This window comes from Bicyclus anynana, chromosome 5 (genome assembly GCF_947172395.1).
Source record: "Bicyclus anynana chromosome 5, ilBicAnyn1.1, whole genome shotgun sequence".
Lineage (NCBI taxonomy): Eukaryota > Metazoa > Arthropoda > Insecta > Lepidoptera > Nymphalidae > Bicyclus > Bicyclus anynana.
In genome coordinates, this window is record NC_069087.1 from 4772421 (window position 1) to 4798182 (window position 25762).

General features: G+C 36.6%; 2 protein-coding genes across 4 annotated transcripts; one reads left to right on the forward strand and one right to left on the reverse strand.

Moving 5' to 3' along the window:
• The first annotated feature begins 123 nt into the window (after positions 1 to 123).
• LOC112055845 (uncharacterized) lies at positions 124 to 18032 on the forward strand. The gene is made up of 7 exons (XM_024096119.2): positions 124 to 444; positions 1247 to 1386; positions 1901 to 2063; positions 2537 to 2755; positions 3267 to 3425; positions 10226 to 10360; positions 11205 to 18032. The coding sequence occupies exons 1-7, from the start codon at positions 304 to 306 to the stop codon at positions 11361 to 11363; spliced, it is 1116 nt and encodes a 371-aa protein (XP_023951887.2). The 5' UTR covers positions 124 to 303; the 3' UTR covers positions 11364 to 18032.
• Positions 18033 to 18665: 633 nt separating this feature from the next.
• Positions 18666 to 24963, reverse strand: LOC112055832 (probable nuclear transport factor 2). Of its 3 annotated transcripts, XM_052881457.1 has the most exons (6): positions 24704 to 24963; positions 24330 to 24401; positions 22636 to 22734; positions 22039 to 22143; positions 20284 to 20286; positions 18666 to 19048 (listed from the first exon to the last, which is right to left on the reverse strand). In XM_052881457.1, exons 1-6 carry the CDS (start codon positions 24809 to 24811, stop codon positions 18935 to 18937), a joined length of 501 nt encoding a protein of 166 aa, XP_052737417.1. In that variant the 5' UTR covers positions 24812 to 24963; the 3' UTR covers positions 18666 to 18934. The 3 variants fall into 3 exon arrangements, with proteins under 3 accessions (XP_052737417.1, XP_052737416.1, XP_052737415.1); XM_052881456.1 differs by lacking the exon at positions 20284 to 20286 and having other exon boundaries at positions 22031 to 22143; XM_052881455.1 differs by lacking the exons at positions 20284 to 20286; positions 22039 to 22143 and having other exon boundaries at positions 24704 to 24962.
• Between the last annotated feature and the right edge of the window lie 799 nt (positions 24964 to 25762).

Below are 25762 nucleotides of genomic sequence, written 5' to 3' on the forward strand. Positions count from 1 at the left end.
TAAATTCTTTGTAGCAATGGAATCTAGGTTTATTATGTTGAGATTTGGAGTTTACAATGGCTTTGGCTTTGGCGAGCTTGTTCTGAAAAAGCTAGAATCCAGAGCGAAGAGCCGTGAAGCGAATTACAAAAATAAATTTCGTTTCATGTGTCAAAATAAATAGGAAAAGAAGTCGGAGATTACGATTTAAATTCGTAGCTTTGGGATTATTGTGCCCCAAATTATTTATTTAATGTGAAAGTTTCAGTCGAATAACAGAACTTGAAATAATTTTCATGTTTACTTTTGACTTTACCAATCAATATGTGGGACTCTCCATACATAACTTGTTTGGTTTTGTATATATTTTCTTTTCAAATTATCGCGACTAATTCTCGCACTTCAAATTTTTGGAAACTGGACGTTGAAGAAGGGCAAATCGTCGACGGTAACACATTGCCACAGGTCAGTTCTGTGCTCTCTGTTTCATAGTTTTATATAATCAGTGTGCAATGGATATCCAATAATGTGGTACATTCTGTCACAGGTCTATTTAACATTTTTGTTAGTAAACTCGTTAGCCTTGAATAGAATGAGTTTCTTATGGAATAAAATACCGTGCAACATCTTAATATTCTAATTCTTTACAAGAAGTCATACTTTCACTTTCAAAGCACAAAAGTTAATACTTAATTTAGTAAATACCTTGCAACATCTTATTATTCTAATCCTCTAAAGAAACAAGAGTAAATTTTAAATTTAGTAGGATGTATTAGATTAAAACCACAGATTATACTTTTGAGATAAATCAAAAAGATGTTATTTCAATTTAATAGCATAGTATAAGTATAAAAAAAAAATATATTAAACTATGACCATATCAACCGATCCAATTATATACTATTATACTCCTTGATTTTGTTCTACATCATTCATAGTTATTTAACCCTAATATAGATAAAGTAATTAACATAATATTATTCATAAATTAAAACACTTGTAAGCTTAATACCCCCTGACTAATTAATGATTAAGTCTCCATTGCTCAAAGGTAAAGGGGTCAGACTCATAACCGAGAGGTTGTAGATTTGATCACCATCCACTGGACTATTGTTGTGCACACTCCTGACATAGTATTTTCTCACTAGTTTGAGAGGAATAAAAATGTTGGTCATATATAAAAAGATATGACAAAAAAAAACATTAATAATGAATACATAAAAATTGGTTCAATATTTTCAAGTGCTGATTAATTGATCTTTTTTAGGATGACAGTGATAAAACCCAGACCAGTGAGGAGGATGCAATATTCAACATAATAACATCAACAGTATACTACGGCAACACTTGGACTAAACATGGCTTTGACATGTTTTGTACTGATTGCCAGATGTATGAACAGCAAAGGTAAAATAATATAGTCTGTTGTTTAAAAAATAAAACAGGAACGAACTAAATGGCTAGAGTGTAAAGTGCTGATTATAATAACATTCAATGATTTACATAGGAGCTGTCTATATTAGCCAAAAATTATACATTATTCTTCTAGTTATTACTTATTTATACTTTTTCTTCTTAATTATTCACTATTGGCAGAGGTTTTGGGTACAGCAATGAGCAACATCTCCTGTGCAATGTTCCTCCTCTATTCTACAAAACAATTTAATCAGATTGGCAGTACTGGAAAAAATCAGTAATGCTGATTTGCATTTGATTTGGTATTTGGTTACACTGTGAGATGAAAAAAGATTATTAGTAAAAGTTCTCTGGTAGATACTGGTTTATAATAGCAATAGAATACACAAAAGTGTGCAAAGGCAGCGTCTTTGCACACTTTTGTGTATTCTAATCCTTGTAGTTTTTTTTATTTTCTTGTCAATGTGCAATAAAGAATAAATAAATAAATAAAAATACTTTTTAGGGCTAATGGAGAAAATGGTGAAGACTCTGCGACAAGAGAAACAAATGGCAGTGATATGGAAGACGAATATTTGGACTGTGGCAAATCTGTCAATTTTACATACTATGACAACTTGGTGGGTGTGCAACGACGACACAGACATCCTAATGTACCTGAACCTCAGGTAACATTATCATTTACTAGCTCACGCCTTGCGGCTTATCCTGCCTAGTTCCTATTCCTGTGGGAATCATGGGGATAAAGCCTATGACACTCACAAAAAATTGCTTGTTTGAGTTGGTAACACCTAGTTAATGCTTTTCTTGTCCCAAACAAATGGCAGTATAGATTTTGTTCTTTAATTGATCCAACATAAGAAACAAATCCAAATCTCCTAATAATAGAGAATAGTGATACATTTGCACCTATGGTGAATTTGGATGATAACTTATCCGGGTGGCAAGTCTGTGATGTACTTATAATAAATTCAGTCCAATTTGTTGTTTGACTCAGTCAGAGGCACTTACTAACTTACACCATTGATTGTCTATAACAAAACAATAACAGTTAAGCCATTTTAACTTATATACAAATTTTAATCTAAGAAATTAATGTAGTAAACAAGTTTTTATTAAAATTGAAAATGTTTTTTTTTAGGTTGCCCTTATATTCACAAAGAAGAAATCATTTAAAAATGGTGTAACAGAATTGGACATCAATGCATTAGAGAAACGGCTGAAGAAGGCCAAAAGGGAGAAACCTAAGTCAGTGCAGCTTTACAACCAAATTGGCAACTTCTGGAGGATCAAGGGTGACACCAGACAATCCATTGAGTGCTTCCGGCGAGCGCTGGCAGTGTCACCATATAACTCTGAAGTAAGTCACTTTAATAACAATTTCATTGAAGACTCAAAGTCATTCAGCGGGTCATGGAGCAAGCTTGGAGTTTCTCTGCGAGATTTAATCAGGAACGAGGAGTCTGCAGAAGAACCAAAGTCACTGGTATTCAGCGAATCGCGAAGCTAAAGTGGCGGGCAGGGCAAATAGCTTAAAGAGCGAATGGATGTTGGGGTCCGAGGATGCTGGAATGGCAATACCGCACCGGAAAGCACAGTGTTGGTTGACTCCTTTTTAAATGAACTGAGGACATCAAGTCATTTTCAAGTCCAAGGAGGCCTATGTCCAGCAGTGGACATACTAAATAAACTAATGTTTTGTTGATTGATAAATTTGCCTTTACTCTTCGGAGTGTTGAATTTCCCACAGTTACACACTGGGATGTCACATGAAGTGGGCGAAAAAGATGTTACTACACATATTAACAACACACAATGAATACAAAATTTATTGTTTACTATTTATAACATTTATTACTTTTTATTCTAAGGTGCTACTAAACCTAGCGCGAGTTCTGTTCACACTACAATACCTTGACGACGCGATCTTCCTGACGCGGCGCTCGTTGGAAGTTCAGCCGCCGGACCGCAGCGCGTGGCAGCAGTACTTCACTCTCGGCGAGATATTCAAGGCGTACGGACACTATCAGGTACTTGCGTCCACGCTACAACACCTAGACATCTTCTAGACGCGGCGCTCGTTGGAAGTGCAGCCGCCGGACCGCAGCGCGTGGCACTGGCAGCAGTACTTCATTCTCAGCGAGATATTTAAGGCGTACGGACACTATCAGGTACTTGCGTCCACGCTACAACACCTCGACATCTTCCTGACGCGGCGCTCGTTGGAAGTGCAGCCGCCGGACCGCAGCGCGTGGCAGCAGTACTTCACTCTCGGCGAGATATTCAAGGCGTACGGACACTATCAGGTACTTGCGTCCACGCTACAACACCTAGACATCTTCTAGACGCGGCGCTCGTTGGAAGTGCAGCCGCCGGACCGCAGCGCGTGGCACTGGCAGCAGTACTTCATTCTCAGCGAGATATTTAAGGCGTACGGACACTATCAGGTACTTGCGTCCACGCTACAACACCTCGACATCTTCCTGACGCGGCGCTCGTTGGAAGTGCAGCCGCCGGACCGCAGCGCGTGGCAGCAGTACTTCACTCTCGGCGAGATATTCAAGGCGTACGGACACTATCAGGTACTTGCGTCCACGCTACAACACCTAGACATCTTCTAGACGCGGCGCTCGTTGGAAGTGCAGCCGCCGGACCGCAGCGCGTGGCACTGGCAGCAGTACTTCATTCTCAGCGAGATATTTAAGGCGTACGGACACTATCAGGTACTTGCGTCCACGCTACAACACCTCGACATCTTCCTGACGCGGCGCTCGTTGGAAGTGCAGCCGCTGGACCGCAGCGCGTGGCAGCAGTACTTCACTCTCGGCGAAATATTAAAGGCATACGGACACTATCAGGTACTTGCGTCCACGCTACAACACCTAGACACCTTCCAGACGCGGCGCTCGTTGGAAGTGCAGCCGCCTGACCGCAGCGCGTGGCAGCAGCACTTCACTCTCGGCGAAATATTAAAAGCATACGGACACTATCAGGTACTTGCGTCCACGCTACAATACCTCGACATCTTCCTGACGCGGCGCTCGTTGGATGTGCAGCCGCCTGACCGCAGCGCGTGGCAGCAGTACTTCACTCTCGGCGAAATATTAAAGGCATACGGACACTATCAGGTACTTGCGTCCACGCTACAACACCTAGACACCTTCCAGACGCGGCGCTCGTTGGAAGTGCAGCCGCTGGACCGCAGCGCGTGGCAGCAGTACTTCACTCTCGGCGAAATATTAAAGGCATACGGACACTATCAGGTACTTGCGTCCACGCTACAACACCTAGACACCTTCCAGACGCGGCGCTCGTTGGAAGTGCAGCCGCCTGACCGCAGCGCGTGGCAGCAGCACTTCACTCTCGGCGAAATATTAAAAGCATACGGACACTATCAGGTACTTGCGTCCACGCTACAATACCTCGACATCTTCCTGACGCGGCGCTCGTTGGATGTGCAGCCGCCTGACCGCAGCGCGTGGCAGCAGTACTTCACTCTCGGCGAAATATTAAAAGCATACGGAATTTATCAGGTACTTGCGTCCACGCTACAATACCTCGACATCTTCCTGACGCGGCGCTCGTTGGAAGTGCAGCCGCCGGACCGCAGCGCGTGGCAACAGTACTTCACTCGACGAAATATTAAAGGCATACGGACACTATCAGGTACTTGCGTCCACGCTACAACACCACGACATCTTCCTGACGTGGCGCTCGTTGAACGTGCAGCTGGCGGACCGCAGCGCGTGGCAGCAGTGCTTCACTCTCGGCGAGATATTCAAGGCGTACGGACACTATCAGGTACTTGCGTCCACGCTACAACACCTAGACATCTTCTAGACGCGGCACTCGTTGGACGTGCAGCCGCCGGACCGCAGCGCGTGGCAGCAGTGCTTCACTCTCGGCGAGATATTCAAGGCGTACGGACACTATCAGGTACTTGCGTCCACGCTACAACACCTAGACATCTTCTAGACGCGGCACTCGTTGGACGTGCAGCCGCCGGACCGTAGCGCGTGGCAACAGTACTTCACTCTCGGCGAGATATTAAAGGCATACGCACTATCAGATACTTACGTTGACGCTACAAATCTTTACAGCCATACTCAACCTTTTTTATCAGGCTCAAATTTTTGGGGGGACGACATCGCTCGCGTCCGTAGGACTACCACCTTTACTTCTTAAAAGGCCCACCCTACACGTGTCCCCCGGGTGGTGCTAAACGAGCGACAACGCCGAGTCACAGGCGGCGGTTAACTAACCTGTTCAAGGTTACCACAAGCCCTGAGGACTTAAATACCCTCAAAAAGTGTGGCAGTAGTACCTTGGGAAAGTGCTACTGGTGATTTTCCCAACCCCTTTTAAAATGAAATGTCGTATAACAAGGAAAGTGATTTGTCATGCAATCCGGCCAACCCCCGGCGCTCTCTGGTACCCGGGCTAGAGAGTGTGAAATCTGTTACCGAAGACACCACTGGAGTGAGTAACCAGGCTCCAGTGCCTGTTAATGTTACTGGAAAGAAACTAATTCAGCAGGCTTTTCATCCCAGCCTATTTGTGAGAACAAGGAGCATGTCTACAGGTAGTGCACCATGCTCTAGTAGTAATAAACCACCTACAGATCTCACGGAACGCAACAACGATCCAAAACCACATAAATCTGTTCATCATCCTGAGTGGCAGAGGGTACCTACAATCAGAAACCCAAAAAGAAAGAAAATGTCTGGCACACCATCACCAGAAGGGAATACTGTGATGTCAAATCAATTCGGATCATTGGACATTGATGTAGATGATGCAGAAACTCTCCAATCTAACAATAAACAACATGTATTCAAACCACCACCCATCATGCTATACGGTATTGAAGATGTTGCGAAACTGACAGAACTAATCAGATTAAAATTAGATAAAGAAGAGTTTACAATCAAAGTTGTTACCCGAAACCAACTAAGACTTAGTTGCCCGACAATAGAGGCATACCACATACTTATGAAAATCGTAAGAGAAAACAATCTTATTGGTCACACTTTTTCTAGAAAGGACACAAGGCCTTATAGAATTGTTATAAAGAAGCTCCATCCGAGTACACCTATAGAGGCAATAAGGGAAGCTATTGAAGAGTCCGGAAACACAGTCTGTGGTGAAATAATAAATGCCCGATATGGACCAAATAAAATACCGCTTTCAACCTTCTTTGTCAATTTAGACCCACATCCAAACAATCCACAGGCTAAGAAAATTTCTCATATATTTAATACAAAAGTTATTATTGAAGATCCAATAAAGAGAACAAATGTGCCCCAATGCAAAAGGTGTCAGCAATATGGCCACACTAAAAATAACTGCCTTAGGCCATATAGATGTGTGAAATGTGCAGAGAGCCATAATACAACAGACTGCCCCAAAAAAGATCGAAATACCCCAGCTAAGTGCTGTCTATGTTTAGGTAATCACCCTGCAAACTATAAAGGCTGTGAAGTCTATGTTGAAATCAACAAAAGAAAAACTTCACGGAGAGATCATACGAAACAAAGAAAACTAACAGCGCACAAAGATCAACAACAGAGTACTGTAATACAAGAAAATGGTCAAAAATCCGATCCACCTTTAGGAGCAAAGGAGAAGGAACATTCATACACTAGACAGCACTCCTCAAACCAATTTAAAACTAGAACATATGCAGAAGCTACTAAAAATCAGAACAAAGATGAAATTTCAACAGATACTAAATTAGAAATACTACTCACAAAACAAGCCGAAAAGCTAGACAAATTAATAGACCAAATGTCAATAATGATGAACTTATTGACCACAGTAATACAAAAGATCATCTAATGGCTACCCTAAGAGTGGCAACGTGGAATGTAAATGGTTTGATTTTACATAAGAGTGAAGTCGAACTATTATTGAACATTCACAACATAGATGTGCTGCTGGTGTCAGAGTCTCATCTTACTTCCAACCACAACTTTACCATAAAAGGCTACATTACATATGCAACACCACATCCTGACGGAACTGCCCATGCTGGAGCGGCCGTAATTGTAAGGAAAAGTTTGAAGCATGAAATCCTCGAGGATTATAAAACACCTTACTTACAAGCCACAACCATTATGTTGTATGATAAACACGGGTCACTTACTCTTTCGGCTGTTTACTGTCCCCCTAAACCAAACCCTAAGGAAACCCAATTCACTGAATATTTTAAAACTCTTGGACATAGATACATTTGTGGTGGTGACTGGAATGCCAAAAACGTGCATTGGGGATCGCGCCTGACACTACCTCGAGGCAGAGAACTTAACTCAAGTTTAATTAAAAATAACCTCAATATACTAAGCACTGGTGAACCAACTTACTGGCCCACAGATCCCAACAAATTACCGGACCTCCTAGACTTCTTTGTATATAAAGGGTTATCAAATTTGTATGTAAGTGTAGACAGTTGCTATGACAGTTGCTCAGACCATACACCAGTACTAGGTACGATTAGTACATCAATAATTTCAAGGCCGACAAAAGAATATCTATATAACAAACAAACAGATTGGCCAGCCTTCAGAAAGTATATTGATACTAATCTATCACTAAAAGTTCCACTCAAAACAAATGACGACATTGACGAAGCAGCCAAAACCATAACAAACATAATACAAACTGCTGCATGGATCTCTACTCCAGATTTAAACTTCACGCCAGGTAGTAACAACTTACCTATGGACATTAAAAATAAGGTGTTAGAGAAAAGAAGGCTCAGAAGAGTTTGGCACAATAGTCGTCATCCGTCGGATAAAAAAGCGCTTAAGCTGGCAGCAGTCAATCTGACATTGTATTTGAAAGAGGTAGAGAACGACACCTTAAAATATAAACTAGTAAACCTGTCTGCAACGAAAAGCAATGAATACTCACTCTATAGAGCTGTTAAAACAAGCAAAGCTGCACCCATAACCACAAAACACCCACTAAAACTGGAGAATGATACCTGGGCTAGAAAAGATGGTGAACGTGCAGAAGCCTTTGCCAAATTTCTAGGTGAAGTTTTTACTCCAAACAACGGTAACCCAGACACTGATAGAGAAGTCGACGAGTTTTTGGATTGTGATCTTCAACTAAGCTTACCAATAAAAAGCTGCACTCCTAGAGAAGTCTGTAGAGTAATAAAAGAACTTGAACTTCACAAAGCACCGGGATACTGTTTAATAACGGCTGAAGTACTACTACAACTTCCAAGGAAAGCGATTGTGTTTTTGACTCAACTTTTTAATGGAATCTTGAGAACATCCCACTACCCGTCTATTTGGAAAATTTCCGAAATCATTATGATTCCAAAACCGGGGAAGCCACCGCATCTAGTTACATCCTATAGACCCATAAGCCTACTACCAACATTATCCAAATTATTTGAAAAATTAACTCTGTCCAGGCTTAAAACTATTATGCATGAAAGGGAAATTATTCCTCAGCATCAATTCGGATTCAGAAGCCAACATTCCACTGTGGAACAAGTACACAGAGTAGCAAAAAAAATTCGAGAAGCTTTGGAAAATAAACAATACTGCTCTGCAGTGTTTTTGGATGTGCAACAGGCTTTTGACAAAGTCTGGCATGATGGATTGCTATTTAAAGCCAAGCATTGTCTCCCACACAACTTTTTTACATTATTGAAATCATATGTAAAACAAAGAATATTCAGAGTAAAAATTAATGACGCGTACTCGAACTTTCATGATATCAAAGCAGGTGTTCCTCAGGGTTCCGTTTTGGGACCCACAATCTATCTATTATACACTGCTGATATTCCCGTCTCAAAAAATGTACTTACCGCTACATTCGCTGATGATACAGCGGTATTGTGTAACAACAAAGACGCACACATGGCTTCAAATATCTTGCAAGAACACCTGAATAAGATAAACTCATGGATGACTAAATGGCGTATCAAAGCTAGTTCTACCAAGTCAACACATGTGACCTTTACTTTGCGAGCGGACGAGTGTACTCCTGTAAAATTGGGACTAGATATCATCCCCCATAGCGACACTGCAAAATATCTTGGGATCCACTTGGACAAAAAACAAACATGGAGAACACACATAGTAAAAAAACGCGATGAATTAAATCAAAGCTTTAGAAAACTCAACTGGCTTATGGGAAGACATTCGCATGTCTCGCTCAGTAATAAATTGCTCATTTACAAAACAGTAATAAAACCAGTATGGACCTATGGCATTGAGCTATGGGGCACAGCAAAAAACTCAAACCTGGAAATATTACAAAGATTCCAAAATAAAGTTCTAAAAACCATCACAAATGCTCCATGGTTCACCAAGATATCGGAATTGCATGAGTATCTAGACATAAAAACAATCAAAGAAGAGGTTGAACTCAGATCAATGAGCTATAAAAATCGCATCATTATCCATGAAAACAAACTTGCTACCGCCCTCAGTGTCCCAATGGATGTTCGAAGGCTAAAGCGCGCATACATATGGGATTTCCTAAAAAAATAAATATCAAAAAATCAATAACAAAGTAAATTAGCCAGCATGACCCTCAATGGAAGGTCAGCTGCACATGCCATAAAGTACTCTCAAGCAATTTGCTTATAGCTGATGCAGCTGATTGCACAATAGAAATTAAATAAAAAAAAAAAAAAAAAAAAAAAGGCTCAAATTTTTTCAGTTATGTTTTACTTTTTGGCTTTTATTACATGACAATAGTGTCGTCATTAGAAATCCAATATGGCCGACTCAAATATATCAACCCAGATATGCACTGCTACGATAAGGATATCTCTCATAACAATTGACGACATAACGGTTTCCAGGAAGCAGCGGTGCACCTCAAACACGCGCTGGACCTGCGGCCGGACTTCGAGCCGGCGCTGGCCGCGCTCAAAGACATCGAGAACACGCCCGAGGCCACCGTGCACGTCTACACGCTGCTCATCATCATTTGTTTGGTATGCTGGCGCCTTCATATGTGCAAGATTTCAACCCCTTTTCATTTGCATTATATTTTACATTTTAACCATAGTAAATGTAATAAATTACTTTTAACATAACTACAAACATGACTTTCACAAAAAAAATTGCATGCTTTGACCACAAAACTGAAATACAATTTCTTTACCTTTTCCTCTCAATGTATTATCGCCTCATACAATTACACTTTTTGTAACACATTCACAAGCTTACAAGTGTGCGCAAAGAAGTCTTACAACAAAAATTTCAACCCCTTTTGTAGCCCCATAGGGAAAAAATTGTCGAAGTTATTTGAAATATTATATTACGATTTATGATGTTCAATCGATCGCCACCTATATACCATATTTCAAATATAGGTACAGGTAACCAATAATGTTCTGTAGAATTCCGAGTCGAGCAAATGAGACATTCGTATTGCACAGACAAAAAATATCGAGCGTCAAGGGACTAGATGGTGTAAAAGAAGCTCAGACCAATGACCTTCTATAGGTACTGCCTCGCTAGAGGTTACCTCTCTGACAGAACTGAACACATATTATGATCATAATCTAATGTGTTCATACAAACTGCGTCTATAGCATCGATGTTTCATTGTGTTAAAATTTTACGTGTGTCTATAACGATTTAAAATTTATAGTTGTGTAAGTGTAAGGGCACAGGATATATTTATTGGTGTTGAATATTTTCAATGTGTGAGTTTACCTCCTCCCTCTCAAAAACAGACAATAAGATAGTTGATTCATATCAAATTAAATATAAACAAAAAGAAGGTAACTTGGTCTGAGCAAATAAGTGATCAAATATGGCTAATCCATGCAGGTGATGGGCGTGCTACTGGTGATACTGTCATCCATAGACTGTGGCAGCGACGCCGACGAACACAAGACACAGCGTCACTTCAACCGCGCAATGGCGATGCGTTCGTTGCGCGGTGTGGCGTTGCCCGGCGCGCGCGGACGAAAGAAGGGCGGCTCCTAAACCCACACCCACTGACCCCCCGAGTTTACAACCTCTGCAAGTATCAAGCAACCATGTTTTTTTTTTGTTAAACTGTCTTTACAGATCTGAGTTCTAGCCCTTTTGAGCCTTCATTATACACCGTGCTAGTTTCACCGTCTGTAAGCCGCCCCGACGTTTATTAGTCCAACACAAGAAACCCCTTAACAATATTAAAAATGACCTCGAGCTAATTCGGTTTAAGACGAAGAAAACTTCAAGGTGTATATTATTTATATTGAAAATCGTGGCAATGGATGTTATGTTGTAATAGACTGTAACAACAGAACAAGAAATTGATTTTTTTTATTCTGGGAGTATTTATAACAAACGACAATTGTAGAAGTTCTGACTCAAATGCTGCGAGGATGATGCATATACAATAAACATTATACATGCTGTTAGCGTTTCGTAATAATTATTTTGATTTTGATATAAAACGTGGTAATGGGTGTTATGTTATATTTTTTTAATTAGCTAAAGACAGTTAACAATCAAGGAATTTCTAAAACCAATGCTCTCTAATGCTGCAAGACCTAACACATCCATTTCGACTATTTGGAAGGGTCCCTTAACAGATATTAAGTTCTAATGGTAAAACAAGTAATATTTAATGACGTTAATCTATACCTTTTTTAAAATTTAGTATTAAAAAAAGGAAAGATTTGATTGTTTGTTTGAACTACTGAACCAATTTGAAAATCCCCGAATATTATATGGCTATATTTTATCCCTACGAGAGTTTAAAAAAAATATAGCGTTATGGTCTATTATTACTTAACATAGCCGTCTACAGTTAGGTACAAAGAACAAAAAGCTAATTTAGAAGACAACATAAGCTCACTGTTGGTTATAGTCTGATGCAATCTATATGACATCTTGAAAATAAGCTGCAGTGGTCGCTACATAATTATAGTACTTTATGTATCTTAATATATAAATGCGAAAGGTCATTCATTTGGCAGGGAGGTAGTTCATAGGGAGTAGACGTCTACTAAGAATTTTGCGGTAGGGCCTAATTAAAGAGGTCTGAGGACGGACGAAGTCCGCTAGTATATACATAAAATCAAGACGCGTGATGCCCTGCCCCTACGTTACCGCTGATATCTAAAATATTGATAAAGATTGCATCTGACAATACACGTTTTAATTGTTTAATTTAATAGTTCCTATCAACGCAACGCCTTGAATATATTGTTTTATTTAAATTAACAAGTTTTTTTTTTATTTATTTTTTTAAGTAAAATAAACCAAAATAATTTATTAAATACATTAATTACTCATCTAATTGTAAAATAATAATCTTACAGTAAATTTATTAGATATACTGGATTTGTAACAAACAATTTTATACTTGGAATCGGAAATTAGTATTTATAGTACTTACTGATTAATGCTCAAATTATGTATTATTATTGTTTATGGCCAATTTAGTTTAATAAGTTTGTGCGCTTATATTTTTCTAGTAAATTAAAATTGTTTATAGTTATGTCTCAAATTATAAGTAGTGTTGCCATTACTAAAATATAACATCTACACGAACACCAGATTTTTAAGCTATTTTAAGCTTGGCTTAGCTTTATTTTTAGTTTAATTAAAAAAAACATCGTAACTAATATAAAAATTAAATTTGTATTTATTTTTATAATTTTTTTATTCAATCTTAGAAACAATAAATTTATAAGCAAAAGCATTTATAAACAAAGAAGGATATGTCCGGTTAACCCGTAAGAATGGCAACACTAATTATAACACGTACCTAACACCAAAAGAAACCTCTATCCAGTTAAACAAAAATGATCCCTTAAAAATAAAAAGGGCGATTTGTTAAGTCCATACTTAATATTGTTATGCCAGTTTGTCATTTGACAAATTTATTCTAGATATTTTTCAAAAAGAAGTACAAAAATGCATTGTTCTGTGTTCCTCTAGTGCCTATTTAACTGAACCAACATTCACAGAATCAATTTGGAATTTGAAAAATTTTGGATTTTGAAAAATAATACAATGTACCTATACTTTGTTCGCTTCAAAATATTGTCTGTGACAGAATTTGTGCTTTAATTTTAGTTTATACTCTTTTGAGGATAAATACTCATTGGCCTCTTATCGAAACAGATTATAAAAATTGTCTATGGACACATATGTACAGGATGTTTCTATTTCAAAGATTTAAAACCTTTCTCGTGTGAAATACAACATTGTATATGATAAACAATAAATAGAACTAGTTCAATATTGATTAGTCTTTTGTCAAAATTACAAAGGGCAATTTATATTGGCTTGACAATGGACTTTAGAACATTCTGTATACTTATGTATTTGTAATCAATTGAGATTCCTAAAGTCCGGTCGCTCAGAGATTGCGTTTCTGACACCTATCAATGAGATATTTAAATATATTTTAATGACCTTAATAAACAGTAATAACATTAAAAATTAAATAATTATGCTAACTTACAATAAACGCATAAATCGTCAACTTAAATTAATAACTAAATTAATTAAATAACAATTATAAAAAGGTGACATTGACAGGTGTCAGTAACGCAATCTCTGAGCGGCCGGACTTTAGGTTTAATTTTCCAAATATGTTGTATTTTTGCTCATTGACTTTTTTTTTGTAATTATGTTAAGGTTGTGACTTCCAAAAGATTTGTTGTTTTATATTTTTACTTGTAAGAGATTTTAAACTCGGGCCATTGATCTAACAACGTACAATGTTTTTATTCGCTCGTTTTAAGCGTTATTATGAGTGGGTTAACGTTACCTACTATGGTATTTATCGCTATTAATAATAACCTATTGGCGAGAACCGAAAGTTTTAGTACTGTTCTGTTAAGTTTTATATTTTACCTTTGTAGAATAACTTCATACGTCAATTTCATGTACTTACCTCTGTTTTGAGCAAGGTTTCACTCTAGAAATAAGCAATTTCAGCTATTCCAAGTCAGTTTGGATGAAAATATTTAAGTCCGTTATAAAATCACACTTTATTACAGAAGTATAAAGACACTAACTCTGGGCTGCTATTGAAAATTTCCGAAAAACAAAAACCTAAACAAAAAGAAAACTCATACACGTGGTATGCGTGGTGGATATACAAGACGGAGGTCCTGGATTCGATTCCCGGCTGGGCCGATTGAGATTTTCTTAATTGGTCCAGGTATGGGAGAGAGGCTTCGGCCGTGGCTAGTTAACCGGCAAATTACCGCTAAGCGATTTAGTGTTCCGGTACGATGTCGTGTAGAAACCGAAAGGGGTGGATTTTCAACGTACTCCTAACAAGTTAGCCCGCTTCCATCTTAGATTGCATCTTCACTTACCATCAGGTGAATTTTAGTCAAGGGCTAACTTGTAAAGAATAAAAAAAAAAATATGAAAGTTGTTTTTTTTTTTTTTTCAAAAAACACACTCCGTCTATAATTTTTTGTAATGTCATTTTCAATCACTAAAGTTGCCCAAATAATAATCCAAGTAAATACATTAAATCAATTCAGACTTTTTCTTGTTACTTTTTAGTTCTTAACATGCATTTTGAATGATATATATTATGTTACTTAACATAATGTTGGTTGTGTTATATTTTATCTGTTATTTAACAGAACAGTACTAGTAAACAGAGGCTAAATGGCTTAATTGTACAAAATAATCTTAAATATGGAATCTACGACCTGAATGGTCTTGCCATGTCTGATTTGATCTCCACTTTTGTAGTCTTCACCATCGTATGATAGCGTGTACCGGTTGTACCTATCTAATTGTGTCCCTTTTAGCAGTTTATAGAACCGATATGTTCATTTCAATGCGAGGTCTCGATGTTCGTTTGTATATAGATTAGACTATAGTGAACTGTTTTATGTCATTGTAAAATTGTAAATGCCGTTAGTTTATAATCTATCTCGCGAGATTGTGAACTGATGATAGGTTGTGAACGTACAAATAAAAAAAAAAACATCCTTACAATCTATCGACAGTTCACGATATCCATCGATCTCCTAAAAGTGGATGCAAAATCAGCGACCAAAAAACGTCCCCACTTAATGAGTGCCAAACACAACTTCTTGGCACTCAATTCAAGTACCTAGTCGCATTTGCAAAATCAACCTTAAACTCAATCCTCAAAGTTAAATTTGGGGTTTTATTGAATGTTGGACTATATTTAAAAGCCTTTACGTATAATTTTCTTTACCAATAATTCTAAAACTATCAAAGCAAAATTGGCCAGTTTTTATGTCAAATTTTCTACTTGATTGTACGTCCTATTATTATAAGAGGTCCATGATAATATCGCGAGATATAGCTTGGCAAATTCGTTAGTAACACTCGATGATCGATGGGAGGAGGGTAGCGATGCCCTGCGTGCTCGACTTTACACCGCGCAATCCTTCCCTCTGCTCCGCACGCACGACTTCACACACGCGCAGTCCTGTCCCCCCGTCGCCCGCATATTATGGAAGTGTCATCTACGAACTTGCCAAGCTATAGATTATAAACTAAGGGTATTTACAATTTTCGGTGACATATACATACTTACAAATCAATTTGTATTGCCGTGCGTGAAATACTAGTCGTAACAACTTAAGCTATTCCCAAGAAATCCACATGAACTACATAATGAATAGAGCGAAAATATGTGACCTGACATTCCGGCGCCATGATTTCAAAGGGACTGGAATACACAACCTTCAGTAACGAAGAGTACAAAGAAAAGAACTTAAGCTAACGTTAGAGGTCTGGCAATTACCTGATGACGCCGTTTGCTAATTTTAAATTCAATTGGCTTTCTTATTTTTGTCTATGGTAATTGTTAACGCTGAAATGACGTCGAAAAAAAATTGACACAAAATGTAAAAAATAATTGTTTTCCTGCAGTAACCCTTCGCTGCGTCAGGCGAACGTCAGCTCTTGTAGTATATTTTCGCAATGTGCTATTCTAAATACATTTTTTGTAAAATGTTTTGATATTACCAACCAAAATACAATACTGTTGGTATGTTAGTCGATATTTCTACCATAGGACAGTAAGGAATTGTTGGGATATTAGGACGAAATCAGTTGGTAGATATTGTGTGGAAATATCGACAAATATCTGTATGTCACACTACCATACGATTGTGCATACGGAGTGCATTTTTTTGACGTGACGCATTTCCCACAAATCAAATATAAATCGTGCGCATTAACTTGAGTACAAACATCAATCGAGCCAGGTGTCAAATTAATCTGCACGAGCTGTTCATAGCTATTACCAATATCGACTAAATATTTGAAATGAATTTTAATCTCTGTTCACTACCGTCAAAGTACCTAATATTGTAGTCTATTGTAAGAGTACATACCTTATTATTGAAAGCTTCTGGCAAGCGTTAGATTACATATCTATTTGTAAGATAATTTCGAAAGCAATATCGGATACTTATCTAAAAACAAACTGCTAATGAATAAAGGAAATGAAACTTATGTATAGGAAGACTCGAAACAGTTTTTGGCTCACACAAGTCTTGCAATTTGCAACTGAGCGTTAATATATTGCAACCTAGTCATTCACTTAAGCAAATGAAGGACATGAGGCGATCAATCTTCCTGCTCAAAAGTGTGGAAGCAAGTAATTCTTCGATGAGGGTGATGGATGCCTACTGTATTCCTTCTTTGACAAGTTCTATTACGCTATTCTGATAGGCCAATCAACATCTGGGAAACAGTTTTAAATACTGATACCGCGAACAAAAATACGTGTGGCTCATACGAATCGCCATGACGTTTAGAAAAATGTGCAAAAATTTCATATCATCACTTATTCATTCCATTCAGTGGTCATTTATTCTTTTGAGTGTCAAGATTATATGTTATTTCTTTTGAGTGTCAATATTATGTTATTTCTTTAAATTTTTTTAAACTTATATTTATTTTAATACACGAAAAAAAATATTACTGGAACCGTCCGCTTTCCTGCGATAACGCGGTCACGTTTAGCGGCCGCACGTATATTTTATTTAATTTATGTTTAAACATAAAATAAAAATTTATTATCAATTGAGATCCAGGTATGTTAATATTATCATTACAAAATTTCCTCTTCTTTAAGAATGTTATTCAATTAGATTTCAATTTTAATTAGATAATATAAATTCTCTAACACCAATAGTTAAGAGTAATTTTCATTAATACCCCCATTTTTTTAAAATCTTTGATTGTTTATAACTTTTGCGATTGTTTATGTGCGGATCTGAAATTTTTGCACATATTTCTAAACGTTATGACTAGTCGAATGAGCTACAAGCATTTTTATTAGCGGTTTCAGTATTTACCACTGTTTCCGAGATGTTGATTGGCCTATATAGATGTTTTTACAAATCAACAGTGTGTCTCTATCTAACACAATACTGTTGATAGAGATAGACAAATTGGAAACTCACACTGTAGAGTTATAAAAAAGGTTACAGAATAGCGTTACTGGTCTAAAACCGGTGTGTATTTTCATGTAGTGCATGCAAAAGTAACTTGTTAAGTGTTCGTAGCGTAAGGATTTTAAAAGTTGCAAGTCTTAAAATTGGAGATTGGTAAAATATGTACCTGTTTTCAATCGTTCTTTTGTTAATTTTTGACTATTTATTACTTAAAACTTAAATACATGATTGTCTTAGCATCTATGTTTGTTTCATTTTTAGTTACCCACCATTATACGATGGTATTTCAGAAAGATGGACTCGTTTTACATTAGCTTGTCTTTGTTAGTACATACATTTTTTAACCTACTTAAAAAAATAGAGGGAGGTTCTCAATTCGAGGCGTTTTTTTTTTCTTATGTTTGTTACTTCATAACTTCGTAATTTTTTAACCAATTTTGAAAATCCTCTTTTGATAGTGTATATTTTCATATCGGTGCCATTTAATTTTCATGAAAATCAGTTCAGTAATTTTATGTTAAAACGAAAAAAACGAAATTACCCGTACTGTGACGCTTTCGTTCACTATGCTAGGACACACTAAAAACAGAAAAATAAAATCTATTTAATAAAAAAATTTAATCGACTTCAAAATCACAAAAATAAACTAAAAAGCGAAAAATAACATCTTAAGTGCTACCTTCTGATCACTTTGAAGGCGGTGTCAACACAGTGATGCATTAACTAAAGCCGATTAAATCATAAAGTTTTTAGTTCTTTCCCGTGGTTCTATTAGAAACGGCTTTTTGTGATTAAATATTTCAAAGTTTGCGCTCCGAGACTCACCAAATCTCACAGAAGTGGGTTATTAGGTATACAAAATGAAGCAGCCAAATAAAAAAGTATGTATTTATTATAAAAAGTACGTGTAACTGATAAAAATGCCGTTACATTTGACTAAAGCCACTGACAATTCATCTAAGCCAAAACGACGGTAAAGTACGTTTGAAATATATTTAATGTGAAACAATTTACAGGTTGCATTTTAACGTGCAGTGATGTTCATACTAGCTTACAACTAGATAACTGAAACGAATTGCATTAATCGCGAGAAGAAACCAATGAATTGTTCGTAATACGATAAAGAATATGTTTAGGAATAGTTTAGGCGACGTCGTGGATGCCCAGGCGGAAAATGTCGTGCTGGACAAAGAATGATTCTCCGAGTGGTTTCAATACGAATGTCTGTATGTATGGATGCGGAGGGTCGTCGTCACACTGAAATGTAAACAAAATATTAGCAATTGCAAAAGGTTTATAATCAGGTGAATGGCTGGTGGGAGGCTTCAGCCGTGTCTAGTTACCACCCTACCGTCAAAGACGTACCGCCAAGCGCTTTAGCTTTCCGGTACGATGTCGTGTCAAGTTAGCCCGCATCCATCTTAGTTTGCAACATCACTTACCATCAGGTACCAATACCAAATTGTAGTAGCTAAGGGCTAACCTGTAAAGAATAAAAAAAAAACAACATTTTGATACATATTATCTTTGTCCACCAAAAACTGTTATTGAAACGAAACGTTATGTAGGTGTAATCTCAATGATGCTTAGTCATTAACTTCCAGTGATGTGGTTCAGGTCCCATTAAGGAGCCTACGAAATTTACACAATCAGAAAGAAAAAATGCAATTCTAGAAAACAAAATGATGTAGCAATCTGAGACCTATATAAATAAAATATTATAGGTCAATATGTCGGTGGTCAAAGTGAAGAAAAAAATCATATGTGCCGTAGACAATGTGAAGTAAAACTTTTTTAAAACGACAAAGCGCCATCAAAGTGTCCAAGAAAAGACTGTTTCAAAGTTCTCTCGTTATCTGAGTTCGAGTCTCCTCTCAGAATGAGAGGAGTTAATGCCAATAGTCCACCACGGAGTCCCAATGTGGAGGGAATTAAGAAAATATTGTGGTATGCAGGTTTCCTCATATTGGTTTTCTTCACAGTTTAAGACACGTGATATTTAATTTATTAAAATGCACATAACTGAAAAGTTAGAGGTGCATGCCCCAGACCTGATTCGAGCCCTTACCCTCCGGAATTTGAGGCAGAGGTCATATCCACTGGACTATCTATTCTATAAGAATCTACATTTACATCTATAATAAACAATTTCACTATGCCTCTAGATGGCAGCACGCATCGCTCGATTACAATTTTCGTAAAGCATTGAGAATTCACCATGTCAAGTGTGTGTAAAGAAGTTTTACTTCAACACAAAAAAAATCAAAACAGTCCGCAAGTACTGGTGGACTATTTAAATTTTATTGATGACAAGTATAATAGATTCCGCGCCACGAAACAAGTCCCGTAGACGCGGCGCTAATATCTTAATGGCGCTCACTGTCATTTGATAAAGTTTACTTCGGACTACTTTATTACCTTAGTCGAGTACGAATGATTTTTGGGATCCAAAAATTGTTCGTACTCGACTAAAATACTAAAGTAGTCTGTACGGTCTATAATACTCAAATGCCATCATGCATTTGTGTAACGCGCTGCCAATTTTAGTTCAGGTTTTAGCTACGGGACTTCTTTCGTGGCTCTGAGTCTACATTTGATTTTAGTGATGCTTCCATAACGCTGCTCTTACAGCTGTTATTTTTGTTTAATATTGTGATGCTACTACAATAATAGGATCAGAGAGCAAGCCTATCTTTTATTTTTGAGCTTCTCAATCTAGATTATAGTTAGCACAAAATACATATCTTAACACCTAAATATAAATGTGAGTTTGCATATAACATTTATTTTAAGAATTAGTATAAGTAAATAAGTTTATGAAATTTTGAATACTCTTCTTTATCAAGGGTACTGATAATATTATAGATATCAGTAGGGTTATTTTTATCTGGATGAATGATCGAGGTATCTCCTATGTTAAAACAAAAGACTATTGCTAGTAGGTATGGTTTGATAGGCAGTTTTGTGGAAAATGTGCAATGGGTAAACTCAATAGAGACAAGGCTTTGTTATTTACAAGCGAGCAAGTAAAGTATTTACAAATGAGTAAATATAAGTCCAGCAAAAGTTAAGGTTTTAATGATTTTCGTTTTATAGTCAAGAAATCTTTTTAGCAAGCAATTGTGAATTTACGCTTAGTAATGAAATTTATTATCAAATTATTTTGTCCCTATTGTTCTATTAAATAATTATTTATACACTTAATTTCGTTATAACTATATATACACTTTGATTTCGTTTAAATTTTAATTATTAAATAAAAATAGCTTTATCATAATTTACATGCATACTATAATTAAACAAAAAAATAATAATTAAAGCATAAAGAGGTAATAAAATACCTTTTTTTATTATTATCAACTCTGGTGCTTGCTTTACTTTTAACAATCAGGCATGATTTTAGTCAAGCGTGAGCTTAGTTTTCATTATCCACATACAATTTATAAATTTTGACAGCATCAAATTTTAGTAAGTATGTGTAACACTTACTAAAAGTTGACAGGAGCAAATTTCAATAAGTAACGATTTCTACAAAATCAACCCCTTTCAGAATGAAAATTGCAATTGTGACCGAAGTTTTTGAAAATAATGTACAAATATCTAACAGTTTTGGAATCCTTATTAAATGAACATGCTTTTAAGCTAGATGTACAACTTTGCGTAGTACATTTGTTTTTCACTGTGACCGCTACAATTTTATACAAAAAAAATCGTTTGACATAAAAAATATAATTAGGCTCCATTTTTGGAAAATAAATTCTTTGTAGCGAAAAAAAATTAAATTTTCTGTAGTTGAAACAACTATTCAAAAATAATTATCAAGTATAAAACCAACGCTTAAGTAATTTTTAGGACATGGCAAGACAAAATTTCACTGAATGTAGGGATTTCTGAATTTTGGAGAAAAGTGAATATAACATGATAACCCTACAGCTAACACATTTCACAATTATTTGAGTAGGCTTTGATGCCAGCTAATACCCTGCAAAGTATGTTGTGCCTGTACGTACGGGACACCCTGTATTCTTTTTTGTTGTATTAGAATTATACAGTAGAATTTATGTTTGAAAGTTCATAGACCTGACGTGATTTACAAAGAGAGACACAGGATAATAATTTTTTTACAGTATTTAAATGTATTTTAAAAAAAAATTTACTAGTGATTTCTTTACTATAAAAACACTGTAAGTGCATAAACAAGACATGCTTCAAACCTTGCATGTATTAGGATTACGTTACCCTTAAACATCATGTAGTGCCAGCCTGAACATGTCATGTTCAACATAGAACGATGTTCCAATGGGCTTCAGTACAAAAGTTTGAAAGTATGCATGTGGCTGGTCTTCATCTGTCTGTGCATTATGTTTTAAGTGAGTTAGTTTGTTTTAATAAACTCTATTAATGTCAACAAATAATATCATTGTAGCTTTTTATTTTTTATTCGTAACACTCCTGATGGTCCTCGCGGGCAAAACCCACGACTGACACACTTTACTTCCCCGCATGCACGATTTCACACCCGCGCAGTCTTTCCCCCCCATCGCCCGCGTATCATGGGAGTGTCATCAACTAACTTGCCAGACTAAAGTTACAGTTTGATTTGAAAAAAATCTCAAGATACTGAATCACAAATGTAGAATCACTTTAAAATAATCTATCTATATTAAATATAATAAAATAAAGATAGATAAATGTGTAACAAGAAATTGTATAAATTATAATGTCATTTCAGTAATTTATGTACTTTTTTTTTTTTTTTTATTTATGTACCTACTTAAAAGTATTTTTTTAATATTTAATATAATAAATAAACCAAGAAAATAGTTACATTACAAATAACCTACCTGCAGTCTACCAAGGACATTGATTAAAACTCCACCGTCATACATTGGTTGGGAATCAACTGATGTTATTAGCCTACCAATCTTTTGAAATGACAGCCCCTGAAAAAAAATTATTCTTTTTAACCATCGTAACATTGTGTAAAATTTTATCTACACTCTTTTATATTGGTGGCTCTCTTATATATTATATATTGGGCAGTGGAAGCAGTTGGAGGAGGCCTAAGTCGAGGTTACTCAATTCCATTACTTTTTTAATGTGTGTTCACGGATAACGTTCATTTATCAACCGATTTTGATGATTCTTTTTTTTGTTGCAAAGATAGTACAATGATAAAGGAAACCTGGATTTGATGATGAACTCCAGAGAAAACGAGGGGAACTTTCGAAAATCGTTTTCAGTATTTTAAAGCACGTTTATGTAAACAACGCTACGAACAGCGGGACATACTGTAAATATAACTCATAACTCATGTAACAAAGGCTGTTTGAAATAAAAGGCTATTTAAATACTTTTATTCAATATTTCAATTTTTAAATTCAACTAACTGTCTTGTTAGTTGAGTTGTCAGTCTTTGTCTAAACCAGGCTTTAGATGTACAGTAAAAATTCTCAGCACAGATTGAGGAAGGATGCCTCTCATTAAACCAGTCTCAGCTCATGAACATCAGTGTGCCTAGTGGGAGTTTTCAATGTTTTCATACTGTTACTATCGCGTTAACGTAGACGCGAATTCATACGGAATTGAAACAGTTGTGCAGTAATGCCACTAGATGGCGCTGTTTCAATTCCTTAGATATTCGCGTTTACGTTAACGTGATTGTCACTGATAGTGATTGGAAAAGAGTCCATCACCTTAATGGCAGGTCTCCACAGATCTACATCATAGGTATTGGACACATCACATTAAACATTTTTTTTAACTTTACTGTACATTTGTGCCGTGCAGATCAGGGGTTACACTTGTATGACATTCTATACAATGAATACTTCAATCCATTTGTTGTGATGCATGCGATATGTATGACGCAGATCTGTGGACGCCTACCAACCCACATTGCAGCAGCGACGTGGATCTAATCCCTTATTGTTACTGTTTGTGAAATCATTGATCAGTCTTATACCAGAACATTAATACAAAATTAATGTAAATTTTATATTTTTACTACACAGTTGGCAGCTGACTTTAAGTCTGGCAAAAGAAGTCCTTTGAAGCTTATTTTAACAGCTCATTATAGGGCCTCGCACCTGATAGGAGGAGATATGGAGCATAGACCCACCAAGCTGCTTCAGTGCGGGTTGGTCGTTTTTATCAACCCATATTCAGCTCACTGCTGAGCTCGAGTCTCCTCTCAGAATGAGAGAGGTTAGGCCAATAGTCCTCCACGCTGGCCCAATGCGGATTGGCAGACTTCACACACAGAGAACTAAGAAAATTCTCTGGTATGCAGTTTTCCTCTCAATGTTTTCCTTCTCCGTTTGAGACATGTGACATTTATTTTTCTTAAAATGCACACAACAGAAAAGTTGGAGGTGCGTGCCCTGGACCGGATTCAAACCCACAACCCTGCGGAATCGAAGGCAGAGGTCATATCCACTGGGCTATAGATAGATAAAGTAGTATATAAATAAATAAAATATATATTAGGCTGCCTTTATATATCACCATTATGTTTCATGTCAAAAGTGATACTTACATTGAGTTTTTCCATTATTTTAACAGCACCTTGAAGTTGTACACCCTCAAAAGTCATAAATGAAGTTTCAACCTGAAATTATGACATCATAGGTTTTTAATCCTCAATATGAAATTCGAAACATATCATTGTAGTAATAAAATATACTTTAATTTAAATATTTTTAGTTACAAATCTTCATAAATACTTAATAGCACATCACAATATTTAAAAAAAAAGTATAATTTTGCCAAAATAATAAACTTTTTTGACAACTTCGGCGGGAGGTTTTTGGATAACCTAAAAATGTTTCAAACTGTCTGCGAACAGCAAAACAATAGCAAAATTAGCGCGAAAGACCTTTTTGCGCCTTTTCGTCGATTTTTAATACTTACATTGTACATATTAGCCAGATTTGGTCGCTGTGCCGGATCATCAAACAACGTATAATATTGCTGTACGAAACCTTTACCAATTGCATCGTACTGTGCGTTTAGCGCCATTTGACCAATTTATTTGTACCAAATATCAAACAAGAGGCTAATGATGGTATTAATGTGAAAATTTAGGCCTTTTGAGGGCCTTCTGCATTACCTTTTTACACCACAGAAAAATTAATTAAAATTTAAATCCTATCACAGATGAAACTTTCGTTCCTCGACCAAAGAATATATACTTGACATACTCCAAGTTGCTCGACCAAAGAACATATTACTTCTTTAAGAGACCTAGACCATGAAGTACATGGACTCGACTCGTAGATAGATGTCATGGAGATTTATGAACTACAGTTTTTTTATAGGGTTTTTAATAAAGCGGGAAATACTCTACCTACACCCGACACCACCCGACGTGACCCGACGCGTGTTGGACTATTTCAAATCGTACTATTTTATATGGCCAGAAAAAAAACATCGAAGGGTTCATATATGAGCGGCAACTCTACCGACGACTGCAGTCGCTGCGGTTGTCAGTAGAGTAGTAATAGCCGCTCGTGTAAAATAGAGATGAGTCCCTCACTCATGAGGCGCCTCGTTTGAGGTACTCGTGATTGCAAAATGAAAGAGTTCCTCAAATTTCAACATTGAACCACCTCACTTCACTCTTCAGTCCTCACTTGAAAATTGACATTGACAAATTGAGTATTGACTTAATACGCGATGTATAGACGCGAGTACGAGTGAGTATTGAGTCGAGCGATTGAATGCACTAAGTGAGCGAGTGACAGTGAATCGCCATTGTTCATATTTCTATTTATCTTATGAACAACCACCTGCTTATTTATTGCGTAGTACATTTCTCTATGTAATAATAAAAATGTTTCTAAAATAAAATAAAATATATAATAAAATAAAATTCTCAAGTAATAATTTATATACAACATTTTTTAATTATTTAATATTATTTCTGTAAGCATTCATAATTTAATTTGACGTATGATATTGAATTATGAA